This window comes from Mandrillus leucophaeus, unplaced genomic scaffold (assembly GCF_000951045.1).
Source record: "Mandrillus leucophaeus isolate KB7577 unplaced genomic scaffold, Mleu.le_1.0 Scaffold309, whole genome shotgun sequence".
In the NCBI taxonomy this organism is placed as follows: domain Eukaryota; kingdom Metazoa; phylum Chordata; class Mammalia; order Primates; family Cercopithecidae; genus Mandrillus; species Mandrillus leucophaeus.
In genome coordinates, this window is record NW_012103243.1 from 3,440,250 (window position 1) to 3,464,892 (window position 24,643).

General features: G+C 34.8%; 1 protein-coding gene across 2 annotated transcripts in view; it reads left to right on the plus strand.

The window, feature by feature from the left end:
• USH2A (Usher syndrome 2A (autosomal recessive, mild)) overlaps nucleotides 1–24,643 on the plus strand; it is an 813,932-nt gene that overhangs the window by 133,740 nt on the left and 655,549 nt on the right. For both annotated transcript variants that reach the window (XM_011987399.1, XM_011987398.1), the window contains 2 exons: nucleotides 7,814–8,009; nucleotides 10,740–10,870. In XM_011987399.1, the coding sequence (XP_011842789.1) occupies nucleotides 7,814–8,009; nucleotides 10,740–10,870 (327 nt within the window). The remainder of the gene's footprint in view (nucleotides 1–7,813; nucleotides 8,010–10,739; nucleotides 10,871–24,643) is intronic.

The following is a 24,643-nucleotide window of genomic DNA, read 5'->3' on the forward strand; positions in this document are numbered from 1 at the left end:
CTTAGCGGAGTTGATTAGTAGCCCTTAAAAAGCTATCAAAATGAAAGCAGTTAAATGAATCAGTGATAAAGGTCCTTGACCCTGATATAGCCATTGTCTAATCTCATAATTTGAGCATTCAGGGACATATCGGGGGAATCCAATTGTTACAGAAGAAACCGAAACATAATTGAAAGTGACAAATGATCAACTGGAGATTGGGAAAACATGAAATAGAAAACCATTTGCTTCGGGAGCTGCATAAAATATAAGATACAGTGTTCTTGATTTTAAATCAAACTTTAAAATCACTGGTAGAAAAGGTAGATGAAAATTATGAGAATTCAAAAATTTACTTATAATGCACTTACCAATTATTATTTCTTCCATTTTGTCATGGTTATCCTTGTATTATCTGAAAGGAGTTGTTAAGAAACAATTATGGGACCAAGAATTTAACACTTTATGAAACTTTATAATCAAAGAGTAGACTACAAAGTATTCCTTCTATCTGTCTTTGTAAACCACACAAAATGATAATAGAACAGGATCATCTTTAGGATCAAAGACTCAAACAGGCATTGGTGTGTCATTTAGTTGTGTATGTTTTAAATCAAATTTTAAAACAAATTTAGGCATCATCTCTCAAAATCTTTGCTTCTGTATATTAATCCCATTGTTTTGAAAAAATGTATATCTTTTCCAAATCATACTCTGTTTACTGGTGGCTCAAAAACTTTTTAGCCTACATACTACTTGAGAATCATTTGTTCTACAGTTTTTTGCTCATCTGTGTGTAATTTAAAACTGAAACACGTTAATTTTCTTAGCTTTCCATAGTGAAATGTTACATGCAAATGATGTGTAATTGTCTTGTAACCATTCATGCAGTTACATTTCATTTTCCCTTAATTTTTAATACATTAGTAATAAATGTACATTGTGGAAAAAATAAAGTTATAAACTTTATCTGTAAACCTTCCACCCGTTGATAACCCCAGCTAATACTCTTAGCTTATATACTTTCAGTCATTATATTATTGTTATTATAAGTAAACCTGTCTCATCTGTCTCTATCTTCTTAAAATTGTATATTTATATCTATAGCTAAATCTACCTTTATCTAGAATAGAGGATTATACTCTATATATTATTTTTAACTTGATTTTAAATTCAAACTCTATTATGAATATCTTTCTCTATTTATATTGATAAATGTTAGCCTTATTTTTTTTTTTAAGAATTAGGACATCTTAAACTACTCTCTTGCTTTTGGGCATTTAATTTTTCCTTTTCTTCAGTATTATCAACACCTCATTATTAAAACAGAAAATCTTTATCAAGCGGCTTTAAAAACGTGTTCTCCTAAATTCTCAGTGGAATTTCTGGGTCCCATGGAATGTATACATATGTTGCTCCTCCTAAAAGGAATGGATAAACTCCTCTCCTATAAGCAGTGTTCTGAACTGGCCCTTTCTATAAATTCTTGTCATCCTGGTATCATCATAATCTAAAAAATATTAATTTGAGAATCAAAAAATAACAGCTATGCTTGTTTTCTCAAGGAAAACCGAACAGGTTACCCATATATCTGCAGAGTTTTTATTATTCACAAAAGAAAGGCCAGCCATTTTCAATAACAAGTAGCTTAGTAGGACCAGAACCATTCCAATGGGTCAGTGGTAAAATTTGTCTTTGGCTTCAAACACTAAGGCAGCCATGATGGTGTCTTTGGAACATTGACACAACATTTAGTCCAGTCTTATTTACAATTACGCTTTTTGATAATGGCTTTTGGGCTGACGTTAAATATAAAATCTGAAGTCATATTTCTTAAAGATTATAATCAAAAAGCAAAAATGTCCTCCTAGAAATAGCAAAGGAATACTTTTGCTGGATTTGCTTCACTAACTCATGTAGGCAATATCCCAAACTCAAACAGCCACCAATTGTTTTGTAAAAGACAAACTGCATCTGAAATCAGTATGACAGGACCACAGTTTCCATCTCATCACTTTTACCAACTTATATTTAAGAAAGCACAACTTGAATGATAAAAACCACCAGAGAGTAAACAAATTATTCAATGAGAACGCTTTGAAGTCAAGAGAAAAACAGGCTCAGGGCATTTTGTTACAACAAAATTTTTCCTTTGGCAAAAGTTTTACAATGGAATAGGGTTTTTAAAATATTGGGAATCAGGTTAGTTGCATGGCTAATTGAACTGGGGAAGACAGCTTAATGAGCTTATTTCTCTCCTTCAAATCCAAGAAGTCAGAAGGCAAATTTTCATCTATTCTTTCGTTTATCCAATTAGAACGTATCTTCCCCATACATAGGGCTACTGGAAGAAGTAGTAGTTATGTCTGATGGCTTCTAGGAAGTATTGTCGATAGATAGGACCTCTTCTGTAGTTGTAGATACAGATGATCAAATTAACCAGAAATAAATTTTGGTCATAAATTTCTTCTTCTTCCATTCTGTAGGCTACCTCCTCCAAAGCAGATCATAGACCAGTACATTTATAATCACAGAATCACCTTTTAATGATTATAGACTATATATAGCATAGTGATAGTCACATACTGCTGGTGTTAGTCAAACTTGAGATCAACAATTCTGTTGGGTTTTTACCCTTCTCTTCCTTCTTTTTCCTACTCTTCCATCTTCTGACTTTCAGGTTTGAGCATGTAATAACTTCCAGGCTTTGTTTTGGGCATTATTTATATATTACCACTTATCCAAAGATTATTTTGAGTCAGATATAAGTAAGACATTCCATTAAGTTATCTTCGTTTTGGACATGATGAAACTGATATTCATAGAAGTAAGAGGACTCTAGGACTAACTGTCTATTGTCGTTGTTCATGTTACTTAACCTCTTTAATCCTCTGTTGTGAATCCAATAGCAATCAAAGTAGTAGGCAAGTTTGCTGAGGGCCAACTGTGTGACAAGCACTTTGATAATTGATTGGTCTTTACAGCAACCTTATGAGAGGAGTATTATTACTGTCATGTTATGAGTGAGAAAAATAAGAATTAAAGAGGTACAGGCAATTACACAAGAACACAGGCAAATCAAGAAACAGAAATTAGATGTGAGATATTGTATCACCCAGGCCTAAAGGATTCAATGAAACAACTCATTTTAAATGCTTAATATAGTAACCAGAGTATACACTCATCAAATGAGAGTATACTCATCACATGAGAGTATGCATTTGATGTTACTTTTCACAGTAGCCTTTTTGTGGTTAGTAAACAGCAGCACCAATAATAGAACTAAGCTGTCTGACTCCCAGCCTGTACCTAAATCTCTAACTTTTGATTTTATGAAATAAATTTGATTTGCATATGGGTATTGCTGATGAGGGAAATGTAAAGAGGTCAATTTCCCCACTTTAAATTTATTGGCTAGAGACCCATAGCTGACAATGTTTTAATGGTTGCCACATATTCTTCTTTTATAAAGTGAGTTTCATTTTATATTTGTAAGTGGCTTTTATTGCAAATCATCACATAACAGTCAATTCTGAAGACTTTACATAAATGTCACCTTGTTTGTGAATTGTCCCCATTCTGTCTCCTCTCTAAATTCCCTCAAGAACAACTTTCTTTGGACAGTAATATCATTATTAATTGTGAATTGTCAGTTAACAGCTTAGCAATTGTCTATCATGCTCCTAATGCGTGGATGACACAGAGAATATAAAGTCAATAACTTGTGTTTCCTGAAAGATACATATACAAAAGACAATCATTTCAGTAGACTGACAGGAGCAAGATTGAGGTATTAATAGAGTACTCGGAGAGATGAGAGGAAGGACAACTACCTTAGCCTAAAGGGTTGCAAATGGCTGTGGGGAAAAAGAATCTTTATCACTCCAAAAATAATATTACAGTGAAATTTTTAATTGACCATTGAGTTTAACTTGACCATTGTAAAATGGCCAAAAGGGTGAATTATTTTTTGCAAATTATTAAAATGTAGCACTACCCGATGTAAACATTGTGACCTAATGTTTACATTCTTACTATTTTTCTCCTTTTTGTCTTTTTCTCTCTCCCCAGCTAAGTAGAAAAAACTCATTTTATTTTCATGTTAAAATTTTGGAATGCCATTAAACAGTAACACACTAGACAACTAAATTCTTATTTTTTATCTTCTCCCTTTAAGATTGTTAAATGAAGAAATTGAACTAGCAGGGAAAAGTAAATACTGGCAAAAAAAAAAAAAATGCTTTTGACAAGTGTATGTTCCAATAATGATTATGAAATATGTCAAACTGTTCTAAAATACTAAATATTTATTACTATTTATTCTATATTAAAATAGAGCAATAGAATAACCTTTGTTGTCCCAATGTGAAAATAGTTTTTAACAATGTTAATATAAAACAAAGAACAAAGGACCATTATTATGGATAAACAGAGAGACATTACTTTACATGGTTTGACTCTCCTGATTCATAATTTAACATGTAACTCTGGCATACGCCGGGCACTTAGGGAAGTCACATTAAGTATTTCACAGCAAATGGAGAGTGAGAAAAATGATTTTCAGAAATCTTGGTATTTACTTCTTATAAATCTTATCTTGAATTGATTGTACTTTACATGAAATATAATTTGATAAAATGTAATAGTTTTAGTGTGTGTGCAAAATGAGAATTTTTTGATCGTTCAGATATTAAAATTAGCATTATAAATACAAATACATATAATTACCTATTAAAATTCTAAGATGTATTTATTTTAATAAAAGTCTTTATAAAAACCTAGTTAAATCTTATTTATAATTATAAATGTAAAAGTCCTAATTTTTTTTTTACTTGGAATTATTTACTATTAATGATGTTGGGTTTATTAAAAAATGCAACCACAGACTCCAGTTAACCTACTAACCTATTATATAATTTATCAATTCGATAGGTCAAACAATTAAGTCAGAACATTTAATAAAACTGACAATATATTTTTTATTTTTTTTACATAAAATCCATATTGGTTATTTTGAAGTAGCAATTTCTTCTTTAAAATGATAAAAATTGTCTATGTAAAATCAATAGTCAATACTATAAAAGCTATAACATTATAGATATTTTCATTAAAATGAGTAAAAAGATAATTATGCCTATCACACTACTATACTATATAAATTAACTATTATGCTGAAAATTCTGGCCAATAAAGTAGGGGAAGGAAGTAAATATAAATGTATATTTAAAATTATGAACTAAATCTTCACTATTTTACAGGCAAAGGAAAATTCTAATATCTGATAAAATCTTTAAAGTCAATTAAAAAAGAGTATACTAAAGAAAAACGAACAATTTTCTCAAAAAGGACTATATCTAACCAAGAACTAGGTGAAGATTGCTTGGCATTACTAGTATCCAAAGACATACATACTAAAACAGTAATTGACATATTATCTGAAATCAAAATAGTGAAAATATAACAATTACGGGCAGAACACAAGAAAATGGACATTCTCAGATATTGCTGGTGTGAGTATGAGTTTAATTTTTCTAGAAGGAATTTGACCATATTTAACAAAATGTTTAAAATGTCTATACGCTTTGATAATGTAATTTCATCTCATAATTTTCTTAAGGTAATACTTAGATATATATCCACTCCCCATTCCCAAAAGAAAATGGAAAAAAAACTAAATGTGTAATGATTGCAGAATGGTTGAATGTTATCTTAGAAATGTAAGAAATAATGCAGCAAAATACATGATGTTTAATAATACAAAACTATGTAGTAATACAAAATATATGATGTTTAATAACACAATACCCACATATATTCATAATTTCATAAAGAAAAAATATATGCATATACAAATTTAAAAGAAATTGACTCGTGTTGACATTTTGACTTACCATTTGCTAGTCAAATTACGGTGCTTTTAATTTTCTACTTCCTGCCTTTATTTTATAAAGAATACTTTTTTTATGTCTATAGCTATACTAAACTCAGTTCAGTGGAACTGTTATTTAAATGTATGGAAAAAATTGTGCTTTGTCCATAAATTGTATTTATATTAGAAAGTTGAAATAATTAATTATAAAACATATATCCAGGTTTTTTTATTTGTTTCAGTACGTGACAGATCTATTATGTAATTTGAGTAAATTTTTTCTTACAGTTATACAGGCAGTTCTCTCCTTACACAATTCTAATATGCATGAATATCAGTTACCATAGTTTAGTTAAATGCTACCAGTCCTCCAACAATGTAGCTCAAGTGTCAGGTAATATTGAATATTACTGTGAGTAATTACATAAACAAACATTGCTGCTGGCTCTGCAATCCACAAATTACCACATAAAATAAGAGATGCACATTGTGGTCAGTGACCAATCATGTTTATTTTTTTCAAAATCTGTTGGTGATTGTGCACTACACATCTATTATTCAGTTTATTCATAGACAGAGAAGCGTGTGGTTGTGTTGCCTCCTTGTGAATGATAAACCCGAGTGACACTTTACAAACACAGATATTCAAAAAAGAAGAGGAATTGGACAGCAAAGAGGAAAGCACTGCAAACAAAGAAAATACTTGAAGTAAAACTCAAATTGGACCTAAGTGGAGTCATAGAAGAAATACTCGCTACTGAGGATTAAGGGATTCTGAATATGTAACCAGAGCTTTTTAGTAAAGGTGAACTTAACCTAAGTGAGGAAAGTGCTTGCCACCAATAGGGTGAAGATGTCCTGGAGGAAGTGACATCCCAAACACTTCACATTAGAGGAATTCTCACAGGTACTTCACAACACTAAAAGTATAAAAGTTAAAATGTTGGAAGCTGATTCAAACTTAGAAAGGAGCGTGGCAATTCACCAAGGCATAGAAAAGATGTGGCCGGGTGCGGTGGCTCACGCCTGTAATCCCAACACTTTGGGAGGCCGAGGCGGGTGGATCACAAGGTCAGGAGATCGAGACCATCTTGGCTAACACGGTGAAACCCCGTCTCTACTAAAAATACAAAAAATTAGGCAGGCGTGGTGGTGGGCACCTGTAGCTGGGACTACTGTAGTGGCGTAAACCCGGGAGGCGGAGCTTGCAGTGAACCGAGATCGCGCCACTGCACTCCAGCCTGGGGGACGCAGTGAGACTCCGTCTCAGAAAAAAATAAAAAAATAAATAAATATTTTAAAAATTTTAAAAAAAGATGCTTGTGTTCAGTGTGGTAAGTTGTAGGTGAGATGAAGGCAAGCACTGTTCAAAGTACTTTTAGTATTTTACAAAGGAGTAAAACAACTTCTCCGGGTTTTTAATGTTTTAAATTACAGAGTACTAAATAAATGGTCGTTTTTATTGGTTTATTTACTTACATTTATAACCGGCAGTGGGGAGTTTTTAACATGTTGAAGTTTTACAAAGTCTTAGAACTATCATAACCTTTCCTGTTGATCGTTAAGATCACTTTGCATGTTTGTAACACAAAGGATAAACACTTGAGGGGATAGATATCCCATTTTCCAAGATGTGATGATATCGCATTGTATGTCTTTTTCAAAACATCCCATGTAGCCCATAAATACATACACCTACTATGTACCCACAAAAATTAAAAATTAAGAAAAAAAAAAAGATCATTTTGCATGGTTCAAGCTTGCATGATCGCTTTTACAATTCTAGCCTACTATGCCCATAAATATGCTATTGCTGAGTTACAATATATTTTTCAAACAAAATAATTGCTGACTTTTTACTCACTGATATGTGCTTTACATCTGGTGAAAGGTCTAGCCTATCAATAAAATGGAAGGAAATCTTAGCTTTAAGTTTCTTTACTATTCTGATACTTTTTGTTCTAGTGTGATCGCTGCTTGCCTCTTTATAATGACAAGCCTTTCCGCCAAGGTGATCAAGTTCACGCTTTCAATTGTAAACGTTGTCAGTGCAACAGCCATTCCAAAAGCTGCTATTACAACGTCTCTGTAGACCCATTTCCTTTTGAGCACTTCAGAGGGGGAGGAGGAGTTTGTAATGATTGTGAGCATAACACTACAGGTAAGTAGCAAATAAATTCCTGAGTTGGTCTTGGAGGCCTGTGTGCTTCTATCTACAATGGATATTATTTTAAATTATGTTATTGCTATATTATTTAAGAATGTACTTTCATACTGTTAAGTTTGAAAACCAAAGCTGGTTCACTAAATCTTTCTATTTCCAAATCACTAGGTAGTTTTCAGAAATAGCACTCTAGTCTTAAACTATATCTTCTCAGGAAAAGGATTTTGTTGTTGTTGTTATTTTATTTTGTTTTGCTTTTTAAAGAGTTCACTCCATTTGACTAAACCACAACCATATTTAGAATAACTCAGGAATGCTTACTTTGAACAAATATCCTTAAAATAAATTTCCTTTTGTCCCCTTTATTGTCCTTTATGTCTGGATTCTCATGTAGAGATTACATTCATTCAGATTTGGCATGGACACTGGTAATCTGAGAATACTCTTTTTGATCAAATAGAGATCATGATAATCAAAGTACTGTTCTAAAACTACAAAGCATTTGACTAGTCATCGAAAAATACCATCCTTTTCTTGAAAGGCAAGAAATGGCCAACATCTGAATTTGTAAAATATAATAGCATATGTCTGATGGGTTTCAAAGTGGTACTCCTAAGCATGAATCCATTTATTAGCTGATTATTGATAACTTAAATATTACAAGATCTTGGGTAGGTGCTGAGGACATGAAGATGAATAAGACAATGAATTGTCTGTCTTTGGGTTATTGTACAGTGGGAAAGACAGACTATTGAAAGGAATGATTACAAAGTTGTCTGAAGATTGCTAAGATAGGGCAAGTACAGTTGGAGTTAACCAGTTGAAGGATTAGGATGGTGAACTAAGGCTTACAATTAGGGAAACATTTTGTGCAGTGGCCTAGAGGAGAGAGAAATGTGATACCTTTGAAAAACTGAAAGATGGGCAAATGGCTGGTGGTAAGAAGAGATACTAGGAAGGAAGGCAGGGCAAGATCATAGAGAACTCTGGAGCCATGATAAAGCATTTGGCTTTTATCTAAGGTCAAGGTTTTATATGGTAAAGGGGCATAATCAGTTACTTGTTTTTAAAAGATACACCAGGTTATAAAGTGAAAAATGGATTGCAGAGGGTTAGAATGGTTGGTGAAAACCAGTTAGTGAGGTGCTGCAATAGTCCAAGTGAGAAATAATGTCAGAATACATTTCGATGGTGTGGATAGAGAGAAATAGATCCAAAAGATATTTAAGATAAAAAAGTGAGTGTTTTGTGAGCAGAGTGCAGGCAAGGGCAGGAAGGAGAGCCAAGACTGATACCTAGCATTACATTCTAGCTTGAGCGGTAGGCTCAACGTTGGTGCCAACCATTGGGATAGAAAATACAGGAGGATTGAGATGAGGGAGAAGATGGCAAGTTCTGTTGTGGATATGTTCACTATGTTTCCAAAAGACATGGGAGAAACTCCTGGGGGCAGTTGGAAACACAGTTCTGAAGCTCTTTTCTTCAAGGAAATCCTCTCGTGATGCTTTAGAGAAGATCAGAATAATTTATACATGTTAGTGACAACTATGCTTATCATGGTTTATAAATGTGTATTACTCCTGGTATTATTTAGTTAAGATTCCTCTTACCTCCTAGACTGTAAGAGAGCTTTGTGAAAGAGATGCAATGGGTATTGTGTGTTTAGTTCACTACTATGTTGCACAGCACTTAGCACAGTATTTGGTACATGGTAATCACACAATAAATATTCATTAATTGATAAATAAAAGAGAATTTCTAAATTGGAGGTATAGATTTGGGAGTCAACAGCATATGTAAATGGAAATAGTCTAGAAATATTATAAGTCAGTTTAATTTTTAATTAGCCCAATAGTCAATATCTATCAGAATATGAGTTTTCACTTGATTATTTCTGTAGTCTTCTAATATTGGGCCAATTTCAACATTTTTTTGAGCAAATTACGTCATGTTTAAAGGGGAAATTGATAACCTTAAGTTTTATTTCAGCTTATTTCAATTATCTCATATACTACTCATGTTAACTTTAGAAACTCCTTGTAGTTTAGGGTTTTTTTAATTACATAATATAGCAAGGGAAATTTGCAATTATAAACTATAGGAATTACCTGATATATCTAATATGCCAGGCTATTCTAGTGTTTAATATGAAAAGTACTTGGTATATCTAAATATAATGAATTTCTATTTCAATCTCTGAAATGAAAAATAATGGCCACTAACATAATCACTTGTTTTTAATTGTGTTAACTACAGAATAATAAATTATATTAAGAGAAGTCTCCCATTTTACATGATTGAGCTCCAGAAAAATATTTCCAGTACTACATACCTACTTGCTTCTTATTATATAAGTATCATCTACCACATATGTAGAAATTTCTCATACTGTATTGAATTTAGATAAAGTGCCTGGTCCTAGACATAAAGTTTTAAGTTTAGGAACAAACTCTTTCCAAATGTATGGGCGCCTATAAAGCACAGCTTTTTAGAAGTGTGGTATTATATAACAGATGGGAGTTTAATGAAGTAAAGCACAGTTTGTAACAGGTTCATTGTTTCATATGCTCTGGATCACTAAATTGGCAGGTAGAGATGAAAGGTGCATTAAAATGGACGTCCCGAAAATTATAGAATTCCCTCAAAGGAATACAGTCTTTAATTTTGAATTATGCAGCTGATTTTAATGAATTAGAAGTCATAATGCATAACCTTTCCCTGATGCAGGAAGGAACTGTGAGCTGTGCAAGGATTACTTTTTCCGACAAGTTGGTGCAGATCCTTCAGCCATAGATGTTTGCAAACCCTGTGACTGTGATAAAGTTGGTGCTAGAAATGGTAGCATTCTTTGCAATCAGGTGAGTTTTTCTGAGTATTTAAGGTAAAGGATTACTCTGTCTGCCAGAAACTTATTTGGATGTTATTTCACTAGTAGAATTGAAGACTGCATTTACCAGGAAATCCTCTATGTGCATTTGCATTTCAAAGAGATGGTTGTTCCTGTGCAACTTTTAGTATGGACATGAAATATAGCACTAGTTTGGTGGTCCTTTGCATATAAAAAGGCTTATTTTAGTTTTAATTTTACAAATGTCAAAACATTGAAGGGTAGAGGTTCCAAGTAAATTGGGCTATATGTCTTAGAATTATTGGTGAATTAATATTAATACACAATATAAATAAACAAGAATAGTTTCTCCAAAAATTCCATAGAAGATCGTATAGCAAAAGTCACTTACACTTAGAGCCAAATGGAAATTATGATAGCCCCGCTTCTAAATTTCTTAGTCTAACTTTCCCTCTTAAAAGTACAACGGATTTTTTATAATTTTAAAACACTTTTATCACTTACATCACAAATATTGATGTCTAGCCTACATGCACACAGATTCTAACTAACCTCGGTTCATGAACCCTACCTCAAGCAGAAAAACAAGCTTCTTATTTAAGTTGAAATTTTTACCTGTTCTGATAATACTAATAAGTGAAAATTGTGAAAATTGGTAAAGGAGAAATTTACTTTGAAGAATCAATTCACTGACTGTATTAATTTTTAACAATTGTATATTCTGTTATAAATAAATAAGGCTAGGAGCATAAACCACAATTCAGTTATAGAACATTTGTTAAAAAGTTATATTGTGAACATAATATATACAAGACAAAATATCTTTCTCATATAATTTTGAGAATTCCTTAAAAATTGCTTTCCCAAACAAAAGACAAATATAAACCAAGACAAAATATGGATTCAAAGACCTTCATAGTAACCATCATGTGTTAATAAGGGGGCATTATATGCTTCATTAGAAAGCTGAAGAGTAGAAAAATTATTAATAAAGACAATTTCTACTATTTTCATTTTATAATATTGAGCGACTATTTTCTCAGAAAGTCATACTACCGTTTTACATATATTAATTAGTAAACTCTGACTATATCTTTAAATTATATCTCATTTTTACACATCTACCCTGAGTTTTCAGCATGGCTATCTTTTGCTTATCATTCAAATATTGATATATTATATTTTGAGATATCTTTGCTGACCACCCAATTACAAAACATTCTCAAGTCTTTTACATCATCTCATGTTATTCTCATTACAGACTTTGTAAAATTAATTTATTTGTTTACTTTTTTTCTCTCTGTCCAACATAAACAGAACAGTTTTGGTCATATAAAAAGCCCCCAATACGTATTTGTCACATAAATGTTGAATGAATAAAGAGAAATTCTCTAAGCACTGGTCTTATAGTTAGATTCCCATTTAAGATGGTCATTACAATAATCTGAGCATTATGTAAATTTTCACTTGCAGAACAGTTTTTCTCCCTGAAAATCTAAGGTCAAGAGCTTTGTTATATAGTATAGGAAGACTGTAAGCTATAGTTTTACCTCCCAGAATCTCAGTTATATGTCTAACCTATTTGAGTTACAGTGCATCAGATTTGTCTGTCCATTTCACCATTCAGATCTACAAGAAATTGAAATCTGATTTTTCTCAATTCAAACTTCTATTTCAAGTCCATTTTATAGGGATGCTAGACAACTTTGGGTGGTTCTGTGCTTATAAATAATTAACAACTGACTAAGAAAAAAAAAGCCCACCATAATCAATTTCAATCTACCAGTGAGATGTCACTGAACATGGAATTCAGAAGAGATGTACTTAATCTGCTCTTATGAACCAGTGCACAGTACTTCAGCATGCCACTGGCTCTAGATTTCTTTCTTTAACATCTTATAAAGTGGATCAAATTATTGGATGGAATTTTGAAAGATTGTACCATTTATAAGCAGGATATTAGCTGTAGCTCTTGTTATTTTTTAAGTTGGAGAAGTTTTTCTCTATTCCTTGTTTTTCTGAGAGTGGTTTTTATGAAAGGTGTTGAATTTTGTCAGCTGCTATTTCTGCATCAATTATTATGATCATGTGATCATTTTTTCTTTAGTTTGTTAATAAAGTGGAATATATTGCTTGATTTTCAAATGTTGAACCAGCATTGCATCCCTGGAACAAAACCACCTTTGCGTGTATCTTTGTGTGTAATTATTTTCATATATTGTTAAATTCTATTTGCTAAAATTTTGCTAAGGATTTTACATCTGTATTCATAAGAAATATTGCTCTATGGTTTTGTTTTTATATATTGTGTTTGTTTCATTTTATTATCAGGATAATACTCTCATAAAATGAATTACAAAATCTTCCTTCCTGTTGTTTTCCTATAAGAAATGCAGAACTGGTGTTAATTACTCTTTAAAGTTTTACTAGAATACTCCATGTATTAGTCCATTTTTATACAGCTATGAAGAAACACCTGAGACAGAGTAAGTTGTAAAGAAAAAGAGGTTTTTATTTGTTTATTTATTTAGAGTCAGAGTCTCGCTCTGTCACCCAGGCTGGAGTGCAGTGGCATGATCTTGGCTCACTGGAACCTCCACCTCTGGGGTTCAAGCTATTCTTCTGCCTCAGGCTCCTGAGTAGCTGGAATTGCAGATGCTCACCACCCATACCTGGCTAATTTTTTTTTTTTTTTTTTTTTTTTTTTTTAGTAGAAACGGAGTTTCACCATGTTGGCTAGACGGGTCTCAAACTCCCACACACCTTGGCTTCCCAAAGTGCTAGGATTATAGGCATGAGCCAGCACACCTGGCCAGAAGAATAGATTTAATAGACTTACAATTCCACATGGCTTGGAAGGCTTCACAATCATGGCAGAAAGCATAGGAAGAGCAAAGGCATGTCTCACATGGCAGCATGCAAGAGAGAAGTGCCGAGCAAGGAACAGGCAAAGCCCCTTTTGAAACCATCAGATTTCATGAGAACTAACTCACTGTCATGAGAACATGATGGGGGAAACTGCCCCCATGATTCAATTATCTCCACCTGGTCCCTACCACAACACATGGGGATTATGGGAACTACAATTCAAGATGAGATACATGGGGATTATGGGAACTACAATTCAAGATGAGATTTGGGTTGGAACACAGCCAAACCCACCTTGGCCCCTCCCAAATCTCACGTCCTCACCATTCAAAACAAAATCATGCCCTTCCAACAGTCCCCCAAAGTGTTAACTCATTCCGGCATTAATGCAAAAGTTCAAGTTCAAAGTCTCATTTGACACAAGCCACGTCCCTTCTGCCTACTGGCCTGTAAAATTAAAAGCAAGTTAGTTATTTCCTAGATACAATAGGGGTACAAGCATTGGGTAAATACGCGCATTGCAAATGAGAGAAATTGGACAAAACAAAGGGCCTACAGGTCCCATGCAAGTCTGAAACCCAATGGGGCAGTCATTAAACCTCAGAGTTACCAAATGATCTCCTTTGACTCCATGTCTTATATCCAGGGCATGCTGATGCAAGAGGTGGTTCCATGGCCTTGGGCAGTTCAGCCTCTGTGGCTTTGCTGGGTACAGCCTTCCTCCTGGCTGCTTTCACAGGCTGGCATTGAGTGTCTGTGGCTTTTCCAGGCACACGATGCAAGGGATCAGTGAATCTACCACTCTGAGGTCTGAAGGACGGTGGCCCCCTTCTCACAGCTTCACTAGGCAGTACCCCAGTGGGGACTCTGGGTGGGGGATCTGATCCCACATTTCCCTTCCACATTACCTTAGCAGAGGTACTTCATTAGGGCTCTGCCACTGCAGCACATCCTCTGCCTGGACATCCAGGTATTTCCATACATCCTCTGAAATCTAGGTGGATGTTCCCAAACCTCAGTTCTTGTCTTCTGCACACCTGCAGGCCCAATATCATGTGGAAGCTGCCAAGGCTTTGAGCTGCCATTCTCTGAAGCAATGGTCTGAGCTGTATGTTGACCCCTTTTAGCCACGGCTGGAGCAGTGGGGACATGGCATAAAGTCCTTAGACTGCACACAGCATGGGGGCCCCTGGGCCAATGAAACCATTTTTTCCTCCTAGGTCTCCAGGCCTGTGATGGGAGGGGCTGATGAGACATGCCCTGGAGACACTTTCTCCATTGTCTTGGTGATTAACATTTGACTTCTTGTTACTTATGCAAATTTCTGCAGCCAACTTGAATTTCTCTCCAGAAAATGTGTTTTTCTTTTCTACTGCATTGTCAGGCTGCAAATTTTTTAAACTTTTATGTTCTGGTTCCTCTTTAACACTTACTGCTTAGACATTTCTTCCACTAGATACCCTAAATCATCTCTTTCAAGTTCAAAGCTCTGCAGATCTCTAGGGCAGGGGCAAAATGCTGCCAGCCTCTTTGCATAGCAAGAGGGACCTTTACTCCAATTCCCCACAAGTTCCTTATCTCCAGCTGCGACCACCTCAGCCTAGCCTTTATTGTCCATATTGCTATCAGCATTTTGGTCAAAGCCATTCAACAAGTCTCTAGGAAGTTCCAAACTTTCCCACATCTTTCTGTCTTCTGAGCCCTCCAATCTCTTTCAAACTTTCCCATATTTTCCTACCTTCTTCTGAGCCCTCCGAACTGTTCCAGACTCTGCCAGTTACCCAGTCCTAAAGTTGCTTCCACTTTTTTGGGTGTCTTTACAGCAGTGCCACTACCCGGTACTGATTTACTGCATCAATCCATTCTCACTCTGCTATAAGAACAAACCTGAGACTGGGTAATTTATAAAGGAAGGAGGTTTAACTGACGTATAGTTCCTCAGGGCTGGGGAGGCCTCAGTAAACTTATGATCATGGCAGAAAGGGAAACAAACACATCATTCTTCACATGGTGGCAGCAAGGAGAAGTGCCAAGTGAGGGTGGGGGAAAGTTCCTTATAAAACCATCAGATCATATGAGAACTCACTATCAGGAGAACAGGATGGGAGAAACTGCCCCCATGATACAATTATCTCCACCTGGTCCCTCCCACAACATATGGGGATTATGGGAACTACAATTCAAGATGAGATTTGGGTGGGGACACAGTGAACACATATTGCTCCAGTATAACTATCTCAGATTTCTTTGGAAACAGAAATAATTTGTTATTAATTCAAAATAAAATGCGACATATATATGTACATATATATGTGTGTGGGTGTGTGTGTATATATATAGAGAGAGAAAGAGAGAGAGAGAGAGAGAGACAGAGAGAGATACAAGGAAATGAGAGTCACATTAACATCATTAGGAATTTAACGTTACTAGAAGGCAGTTCAGAATTACCTTAAAATTCCAAAAGAAGACATTTTGAAGAAAAACTTGTTACTCAGTTCTGTCCAAGCTATGGCACCAACATGAGGTTAAGATTCTTTTTGTACTGATAGATGGTCAAAATATTACCATTCATAACCCCGTATTAAAATATTTAATATGCAAAGTGAAAAAGGAATGTAAGACTGGGGGCAACATTAAACAAAGGAAATGACAAATAGTTATGATCCAAAGAAATAAATACATAAGTCAAAATATATTTTCAAAATATCCATCGGTCTTTATGGTCTTCAAGGTTAGTTTCCTTACATAGGTGTTTAATAATTCAATTTTATTTAAGATCAAATCACAATTTTGTGTTTTGTACTGAATAATTTTCATGTGAACATAATATAGTGAGTGTATATTAAGTATAAGGTTCAATCCATAGTCAAAGGATATATGACATAATGGCTGTAAAATGAAAGATAAATGCTATAAAATTGATTCTCTATAGATGGATGGATAGATATAAATTTAGAAATTATGAATAAAAAAGAGAAATAGAAAAAGGTAAAGATGCATTAATTTCTCTAACTTTCAAGTAGAAAGTCATTAGCTATTAATTAGATATGTTATTTAGAGATATACAAATAACAAGTAGAGGGCTGAAAATACTAATATATCCAAATATTTCAGTGAGAAACTAGATGCTTTTTTCCTAGGATCAAAAGCAAGATCACAATATCACCTGCTACCACTTCCACCTAACAATATACTGAAAGTTCTAGCCAAGAAAATGAAATAAAAAACATTCAGATTGGAAAAAGAGAAGTTATTTGTATTTGCATATGGCATTATCTTATAGATAGAAAATCCTAAGGAATTAATTCAAAAGTATTAAAACTAATAAATTTAGGCTGGGCGCAGTGGCTCATGCCTGTAATCCCAGCACTTTGGGAGGCCGAGGCAGGCGGATCAGGAGGTCAGGAGATCAAGACCATCCTGGCTAACATGGTGAAAACTTCGTCTCTACTAAAAATACAAAAAATTAGCCAGGCATGGTATCGGGTGCCAGTAGTCCCAGCTACTCGGGAGGCTGAGGCAAGAGAATGGCGTGGACCCTGGAGATGGAGCTTGCAGTGAGCCAAGACCACATCACTGCACTCCAGCCTGGGTGACAGAGCAAGACTCCATAAAAAAAAAAAAAGAAAAAGAAAACTAATAAATTCAGCAAGGTTGCAGAGTACAGAGTACAATATGAATACACAAAGATCAATTATATTTCTATATATTTCCACTGAACAATCTGAAAATAAAATTAAGAAAAATTCTTTTAAAATATCACCAAAAGATTAAAATATTTAGAAAAACATTTAGTAAAAGAAGTGCAAAATTATATTCTGAAAACCATAAAACATCGCTGAAATAAATTAAAGAAGCACTAAATAAATAGAATGACACTCAATGCTCATGTATCAGAAGACTTAGTATTATTAACAACACTCTCCAATTGATCTATAGATTTATTGTAATCTTTGTTAAACGCCCACCTTACTTCTTTGCACACATTGACCAGAGGATCCTAAATTTTGTATGAAATTCATGGGACTCAAAAACATCCAAGATAACCTTGTAAAAGAAGAGTTGGAAAACTCACCCTTCCCAATTTCAAAATTTACTATAATCAAGACAGACAGTATGGTACTGGGATAAAGATAGACATATACACATATTCACTGAAATAGAATTGAGAGTCTAGAAATAAGCCCTCATATTTATAGTCAATTGATTTTTGACAACAGTGCCAAGACAGTTCAATGGAGTCGTTTTAACAAATGGTCCTGGGACAACTGTGTTTTTATATGCTAAAGAATGAAGTTGGACTCCTACCTCACCTCACATATAAACAAAGTAATTCAAATTAAACAAAATATTGAATATAAAAGATAAAACTATAAAATCTTGAGAAGAAAATATAGATGAAAATCTTCATGTCCTTGGATTAGCCAGTGGCTTTTTAGATGTGACACCAAATGCCTAAGAAACAGAAGAAAAAATGTATAAATTGGACTTCATTAGAATTAATATTTCAGAAGACACCAACAAGAAAGTGAAATAAACAACTCAAAGAATTAGTCGCAAAGCATATAATAAATATGTCATAATGAAGAAAATATTTGCAAAACATATATCTGATAAGAGGCTTTTCTAGTATATATGAAGAACATGAAGTGAATAATCAAAAGACAAATAACTCAATTTTAAAATGGGCAAATAATCTGAATAGTTATTTCTCCAAAGAAGATATAAAATGGCCAGCAAGCACATAAAAAGATTTTTGACATTATTAGTCATCAGAGAAATGCACATCAAAACTACTGTGCATGCCCACTTCCCAACCAGTGGGATGATTACAACTTAAAAAAAAAAAAAAAAAAAAAAAAAACAGACAAAAACAAAAGTTGGTGAGGATGTGGAGAAATTGGAGTCTTCTCACAGACTACTTATGAGAATGCAAAACGTGCACTGACTTTGGAAAATGGCTTGGTGTTTCTCAAAATATTAAAGATGGATTACCATATGACCCAGAAGTTTCACTCCTCTGTGTATACCATATATCCTCATAAAATCTTATTGGTAAATGTCAATGCCACATTATTTATAACAGTCAGAATGTCCATCAACTGCTGAATGAATAAATAAAATATAGTATAATCACACAATGGAATATCATTTTACATTAAAAAGAAAGAAAATACTGGTACCTGCTACAAAATTGACTCAAACCTCAGAAATTAGAGTAGGGGAAGGAAGAGGGACGAAGAAGAGAGAAAGCTTGTTTTGTTTTGTTTCCAAGTGCAAAAATCTATTTTAAATATATATGGAAGGAAAGATATGCTTTAAAATGTTAACTTTTTTGGTTTTAAAACATTTTTCCTTTTATATAAACTTTTTTTTTATCTTTCCAAATCTGCTTTATCTATAACTTTTATAGTCAGAAATAAAGGAGAATTTTCATTCAACCTGATATATAGCCAGAGAGAATTACACATAAGAATAGGAATGTGAATAAGAATGATAGAACTGTTTTCTGACTTTAAAATCCCACATTGTTTATCTTTAAATCACATTCATATGTTACCTTAATTTTTATTATTTTCTCATGCTCCAAGTACAGAGACAAAGTTTATGGATTATCATTACATGTGGAGATATTGTGTCAAGTCTACCTTGCCTAAATAATATAAAAGATTTCTAAAAATATTTCCAGACATTGTCAATAGGATAACGGAACACACACTAAAGAAATTGTCAACAGTGTCAAAATTATAAGCTGCAAAATTGAATTCAAGGACATTTAAAAAAATTCATGCAATTTCAATCCTTAATAATATTAGGGAGCACAAAAGGAAATTAGGCAGTAGTTCAAGTTTCATTTTGTTATAATAACTCAGGAATGAAGCCAGCCCCAAATGGCCTGAGTGACTGTGTCGTGCGCTCTGTGTTTTGGAAGGGAACTTCCCTTCTGGCACTTGTCATTTGAAACTCTATCCAGTCTCATAAGATATGGCATGTTTGCCTTATTCTTCCATAAGAAATGTAATTCTTCCTTATGTGAATGCCAAAATCTTGAGAGGGGCATAAAGTAATGCTCTGCATCACTGAATCCTAAAAATACTAATGCCAAAGTCAAGACACAGAGAACATCTAAGGCACAGTACTATTATTAATAGGAGAGAGGAAAATGAAGAGTAATAATGATTATTGAGGAGTAACTAACATGGAATCCTTGGATCCCTTGGGTTACTATGTGAGTGTACAGTTTATGTCTGTATAAATTGAGTAGGATACAATTTATGTCTGTGTCGTACAATTGTTAAGTCTGTGTATTTTTCTCTTTTTTTCTCTTTTGTCTCCATTTTTGAGGGTGAGAGCTTTCAGTACTTTCATCAAATCCAAAAGGGATACATGAACCAAAAAAGATGATAATTACTTCACCATGGAAAAGATGTCTGTCTTATAAATAGGCTTGGTTATTAGTTCAGGTACATATAATGTGAGTTTTCCAGGATGCCACTGCACTTCCCTCTTGTTTGCTTGAACTTAATGCATGAGCTACTTGACATGCATCCTGAGTTGGAGGTTAACTGTCCTTTTTCATTTCCTCATCTAGTATGACTTAAGTTCAGATCAATCAAATAGAGTCCCAGGCCTAGATGATGCCTCTTCTGTACTTTGAAGTATCTGGAGAAGGGTCTGTGGATCCACACCTAAAGTGCATACATCTAGAGATCTCAGTCTGCTCCTGACCCAAGGTGGGAGTGAGCTGTTTGTCTCCATCCTTTCCCTGCACTGACTCCACTCCTCCACATATTTGCTGGTATTCCCAGAGTTCCTGCTATAGCCACTTCCACAGGTGATGGTGATAAAGTAGGGAGACCAGTCAAAGTCCCTCGCATATGACCTGACTCATGTAGAATGCATTCAAGAAATATTGTCTGAATGCTTTCTTGTTTGAGACTTCTTTTTTTCATCCCTGCTACCTTCTCTTCCTTTTACTTTGCTTGTTATTGAGTTGAGCTGAGGAAGCCAGGGGGGTTCAGCCACCATAGTCAAGATGGTGGCCGTCAGCTAGAGTAGTCCTCAAACTTTTAATGCACATGTGACTATCCTAGGTATCTTTTTAAAAGACAGATTCTGATTCAGGAAGTTTGGGGTTGGGGTTCAGATTTTACGTTTGTGAAAGTTCCCAGGTGATGCAATTGCTGCCAGTCTGTGAACCACTTTTTGATAACCAAGGAGTCAGAACACTGTCTACCAAAGACGTGTAGACCAAAGAAGCTGAATGTAGATGGGGGTGGGAGAGGTGTGAGTGTGTACTCACGAGCACATGTATACACTTGGTCAGTTATGGGTTTACTTTGCTCCATCCACTGAATCTCATCTTAAAAGCAAGTGGTTTTCCAAGTTGTCCAAACTAAGTTAAGCTTGAATTGTGCCCTAGGCTCTGTCTTTAAAATTAGAGTATATAACCTAATAGCCCTTTTTAAAAGGAAATAAAAACAACAAATAAGGGAATTAAAAAGTTGTCTGAAAACCAAAAATATAGTTGTAATTATATAAAAAGAGAGAAGAATAGCAGATTGTACTGCTCAGCAAAGTATCAATAGGTTACTGCAATAGCACCAGAACAGAAAGAAATGATGAAGAGATATTTTAAAATAGATTAATAACAAAGGAGACTGAGGTTGAAATGAAGTAGATGAAATGGAAAGGCATCAGTGAAGGAAGCATTTCTAGGTCTGACCTATGGAAGATGGAATAATAAGGAACAGAGACCCTACTCATGAAAATTGATTGTTCTGCTGAAGTGATAATTTTAAAAAAATACATTTAAAGTTTGAACAGAATATACTTTCTCTGCATAATGTACCATTTTTTCTGCAGTTCATTAATGATGTCTCTTCTGTTCAAAATTAGGTATTTGTCATTAATTACCATAACATGTCCAAAAGTCATCATGTGAACTTTCCTGAAGAATATTCTTATATTTTGTATGACTCAAATATTAAATTGTACAAATAGAAAAAAATAATTAATGCATAAGTTTCCTTAGCTTATGCGAAACCTGACCGTGAATAGTACAATCCATGGATATCGGATGTATACACTGAGGTGGTGAAGGATGTCAAAAGAGGGGAGTTTTCCCAGAGCTTCAATAGAGACATAAACGTCTTGGCACAAGCCACATGGTCTCTCTTTTAGAGAATTAGGGAAGTTTAGTAGTAATATTTCTCATAGAGCTGGTAAATTGAGTAATATCCAATCATTCTGAGATTGTAGAGGATGAGACTTACAAAGACAGGAACAAAGGTCCTGGGGTATAAATGGCAGAAGAAGGGAAAAATTAATCTTAGTTGGATAGAAAGGTTAGTATTGAGGGAGTTATCCAAGAATCAAGGTTGTGACAAACTGCCTGAAAGTAAAATAGATGGAGGTGTAACTGAGATGAGGTCTTAGCCTCCAGTTTATGTTGAGTTCCACATGTTTGGACACATCTGACATCTTCTTGGGAACAAGCTCATTGCAAGGGTCTGGGTATACAAAATTGGCCAAATACTAATACCTCAGGCATTTAAGACTAGATTCGATAGCCTTAAATAGCCATAATAGCACTAGCAAAAGCATGAGGTAGTGACTGGATGTTGGAAGAACTGATTTAACTAGTAAGTGCAAGATAAAGTGATACAGGGTCCATTGCATTGCTACCAATAGCAACGTAATTAGAATAGGCTAAACAGATGTAACAACCCCCCATAAATCTAGTGACCCAAACAATATACAGGCTCATTTGTTGCTCATATAACCTCTCCAAGAGAGCTGTTCCTACCTCCTTGTTGGATCTTCTCTGTATGACAACTCAGGGACACATGCTCCTTCCATTGTCTGGATCTGCCTTTAACTAAGGAAGGAAAAGACAATGTGGAAAACAGCTTCCACTTTTAAAAAGCTTTGGTCCAAAAGAGGTGTGCATCCCTTCTGCTATCATGCCATTGATAATAGCTAGTCACGTTGCTAACTAGTTACATAAAGGGCTGAAGACATGTAGTCTCTAGCTGGGTAGCCACTTTGAAGCTACAGTTGTATACTATGGAAGACTATGGAGAATGAGTGTTGGTGGGGAGTATGTCATCTCTGCTCAATACACATGCAACAGAAGGTAGCCCAAGAGTGAAAGGGCATTCTCTTCCTTTCTACACACAGAATGGGATAGCTTCTCTTTAATGAGGACCTCTGAGAATAGAGTACCTCATCAGAATCTCAGGGGTGCCAAGCCATTAATATTGGTGGAAGTACCTGCTTGGAGGTGGACCCTGTAATAGCAGTAGATGCACCTGTGAAAGCACATATAGCAGCATGTGTCAGCAAGAGAGAATTGGATGTGGGAGGAGAAACAGCTTGTGTGCAAGGTGAAAAGATTTGCTCATGAGCACATGTGACAGAGAAGCCCCAGGAATAAGGAAATGAGAAAACAGTTACTGCCCCCTACATGTTCCCAGAGGAGGGGCTGGGAGAGAAATTAAGCATAAAGAGCATTAATTGCATAGAAGATGCTGAGGGATCATAGATTTGAAAGCAATATCAAAATACGGGTATTTTAAGTCTTTTAGCAAGAACAGACACCATAGGCTGTATATAGTTTCCTGGAGTTGTGATTAAAGGGTGAAAACAACTTTTGTTTAGATATGTAGGTAGATAAGTAGGTAGATATAGATATGAGAATAGTAAGTTTGTTTAAACAAATGATTCATTACATCATAGTGACTCTTTGTGCTTTTTGATAATACTGGCTGATATGGTTTGGCTGTGTCCCCACCCAAATCTCATCTTATAGCTCCCATAATTCTCACATGTTGTGGGAGTGTCCTGGTGGGAAATGAATGAATGGTGGGGGCAGGTCTTTCCTGTGCTGTTCTTGTGATAATGAATGAGTCTCGTGAGATCTGATGGTTTTAAAAATGGGAATTTCACTGCACAAGCTCTCTCTGCCTGCTGTCGTCCATGTAAGACATTGCTGGCTCCTCCTTGCCTTCTGCCATGATCGTAAGGCCTCCCCAGCCATATGGAACTGTAAGTCCAGTAAACCCTCTTCTTTTGTAAATTGCCCAGTCTCAGGTATGTCTTTATCAGCAGTGTGAAAACAGATTACTACACTGGCTTATTGAGGAACAGAATATAATCAGCCTCCTTCATTCTTCATCTACTAAACCAATGTGCTGATCATTTCTAGAGGCAAGGAAACTCCAAAAATCAAGAAAGAGTCGATGATGAGCCCTCCTAATATTCTCCTGGACTGGATGCTGTCTCAGCTTCTGTTGGGCCAAAGAACCTGGCCTCTACCTCGACTTATCCACATGTTGTTTTGGTGCCACGTATAAAGTGCTGCATTTTGGGGTGTGCAAGACAGATTAGCATATTGCTAAAAATGTGTGAGGACAGAAACTAGTCTGTAAGATTCTCATAGGTTCCACTTATCTTGCACTCATCATGTACAAAAATATGCCAAGCATTCTAGTTCATTAATTCTGTCCTTACCAAAGCTGGTAAAGCAGTTATTAATTTATCCACTGTAAAGTTGAGGACACTTAGCCTTTTGGAAATTAAGTAACTCCTCCAATATCACACAAGTAATAAGGAGGTTGTGCAGAAATTGAAAACTTGTGTATTTCCAAAGCTCATGCCCAGCTGGACGTTAGAGACATAGGGTTCCCACCTAAAAATGTGTTCCTAGCACTCAGCATAGGGTTTAACACTTAAGAGGAACCCTACAGCTGATTGCTAAACTGGGTATTTACTTACACTATCCAAAAGTAGGAAGGAAATATACCCATTTGTTTGTGAATTGTTGTATCACATGCTAATAATTTCATCCTAAATAGTAAACAAAATTCCTAAATAGGAAATAGTAATGTTCATATAAAGGAGCAACAAATTA